This window comes from Hylaeus volcanicus, chromosome 5 (assembly GCF_026283585.1).
Source record: "Hylaeus volcanicus isolate JK05 chromosome 5, UHH_iyHylVolc1.0_haploid, whole genome shotgun sequence".
Taxonomy (NCBI): Eukaryota; Metazoa; Arthropoda; class Insecta; order Hymenoptera; family Colletidae; genus Hylaeus; species Hylaeus volcanicus.
The window spans coordinates 13,116,896-13,119,392 of NC_071980.1; the positions used below are offsets into that span (position 1 = coordinate 13,116,896).

At 38.3% G+C, this 2,497-nt stretch overlaps 1 protein-coding gene across 2 annotated transcripts; it reads left to right on the forward strand.

The window, feature by feature from the left end:
• Nucleotides 1–1,506, forward strand: LOC128876557 (uncharacterized). 2 transcript variants are annotated; one of them, XM_054123023.1, is made up of 4 exons: nucleotides 1–75; nucleotides 314–458; nucleotides 565–748; nucleotides 1,291–1,506. In XM_054123023.1, exons 1-4 carry the CDS (start codon nucleotides 72–74, stop codon nucleotides 1,504–1,506), a joined length of 549 nt encoding a protein of 182 aa, XP_053978998.1. In that variant the 5' UTR covers nucleotides 1–71. The 2 variants fall into 2 exon arrangements, with proteins under 2 accessions (XP_053978998.1, XP_053978997.1); XM_054123022.1 differs by lacking the exon at nucleotides 1–75 and having other exon boundaries at nucleotides 273–458.
• Nucleotides 1,507–2,497: the final 991 nt, after the last annotated feature.

Sequence of the window (2,497 nt, forward strand, 5' to 3'; positions counted from 1 at the left end):
ATAAAACGCCATTCAAACCGATCCAGAGGGTTCCCTGACCAGTTTGCTGTTAAACGAGAAGAAGAAAAATTATGGGTACATACTCTACGTTTGATTATATGTCAAGATTATCTATTTTCATAGGCAACTATCGCAACAAAGAATTATTTTTTCATTGACAAATTAATCTTAGCGTTCAACTCGAAATAAATAATTTTAAGATACATCATTTTTACACCTGCTATCACAAGTTACCTGCTTGTCCTTACTGGACAAATTGTAATTATATTTGGAGATACAATAAAAGAAAGAAAGATGCATTGGGACATTTCAGACAGGATACGACCGAACTTAGTCTGTCGCTATCTTCTGCTGCTTCTTTGCGTCTCTGGTGCCGCTTTTCATGAGACCGAGACACCTCTGCGTAAGGATGAATTCGACAAAAATTCAACGCCCGTTACGGCCGTACAGCCATACAGGTAGCCATTTTGAAACCCTCTTCCGCGAACCGTTCGCCGAGTTGGTGCGCGGATTTAACGATGCTTAAACAAGATTGATCAGTGTTCTCTTCTTCCCAACTGTTAGACACCCGAGAATGTACCGGCGCGGATACCAGGAAGAACACGATTACGAACACGATCATCACGACGATCATATGGACGATCAGAAAGAAATGAAGGCTATGGCGCACTCCAACGTCGACTATTGGGGCGGATACTACGACTTCCTCATCAACGAGGGCAGCTACAAGTTCTGGGCTGTGTTTCAAGTAAGTTTCGATCGATTCTTCCCCTTCTCTTAAAAAATAAAAGTGGTGGTTGGTCTGTTTGAATATAAAGAGCAATCCTGAAACAAACATGGATTGGTGAGATGATAGTATAAGTATTGAAAGAAATGAGATAACAGAAGTATCCTTCCTAAATGTCTACATGTGGAAAATGGACAACAAATTTTTATTTTTTGAGTGGGCATGAATTTTCTGTGAGCATAGGAACGATATTTTGTCTGCGTTCAGACAGGAACTTTTAAAAAGACGGACCTTTCACCTCGCCCTACCAGGACTAACAATAATCATATCTACTTACATATGGGACCTCAATTAATAAACAACGTAATCCTAACGACTTAGTAATCAATAGACTGAGAACCTACAAAAATTGAAGCTAAATATAAATTTATTTTACTCTGTAAATATTATATTATGAACACTATTTCCAATACTTTTTTATATTCTTGCATACTGTGCCTAGTAATCGGAAATGTCTGCCACCGTTGTCAACCATTTTCTAATGCAAAACGTAACTTTTGCAGCTGGCCACCGCGGCCCTCCTCATCTACAGCAGCTTCGCAGCGCTTTACTATGCTAAAGTGAACCCTCCGACCACGGATGACGAGTTCGACGATATATTTCGTCGTCGAAGAAAACGAAGAGCACTGTACGTGTCTCCACGTGACATGCCTTTCTGCGGTTTGGACAGCGCCACGTTCCAAAGGATAATCGACGCCGTTTCCAGGGAAGTTCATTGACAAAGGGACACATTTCACAGAAATTTTCACCAAAACTCTATCTACGAATTGTGACTTTGCAAGGGAAAATCATCCGCAGCTACCCACGCGAGAGATTATTTATATTTATGAAATCGAGTCGGTTTCCGCAGAGTGCTTCGAAGCTTAATTTTTACGATTTTTGCATTACTGGAAATATCTATTAAGGTTAAGTTGCAACGATTGCATTACACTTGGCGATTTGTATATATGTATAGCGACTGTGTGTATAATTAAATTAGTTTCATATTGTCTTGTGTCGAGTACATAGAATATATACCCATTGTTTAGTAACAATATTAATTAGTACCAGTCCTGATTTTGAACCGTTTGGGTCAAAGTTATCTTTACGTGGTTAATTCGAACCTATTATGTAACGCATTCATTATGTGCGAGCGATAAATTAATATTAATGACATAGTAATTGTACCTATGTAGAGGATAGCGATACTCGTATAAAACAACATTCTGTATCCTTTTTTTTATTTGTCATAATACAATATCATTATCGACAGCCCACTGAAACATTACTGATACCTCATACGTTACTAAAATAAATTATATACAAGAATTCACTCAACGTCTTCCTAGGTGGATTAACACGGTTGATTGCCATGTCACCCAGAACTGGGACTTTACATTAAAGAACTAAAAATATTAATTCCGAAGTTAAGGTGTTAATAAAAATAAATCTGAATATAATTCGTGAACTTGGAGGGTCTGAAAAATGAAATACTATGAGAAATGATAGATAATCCAATTTTCAATTGCCTCGAGATGAAATTTTAACGTTGTAGAAATATTCAAGTGTTTTCCTGTAGCAGTCAACGTGTTAACGTCTAACTACGTGGCGTAGTTTTCGTTAAAAAAATTCACGTATATCGTCCATTTCGTGACTCGTTACGAGAACGCGATTCGGGAAAGGAAAAAAGGCGACGGGAGATTTTTGCAGCGAGGATCGCGCGCGGTCCAA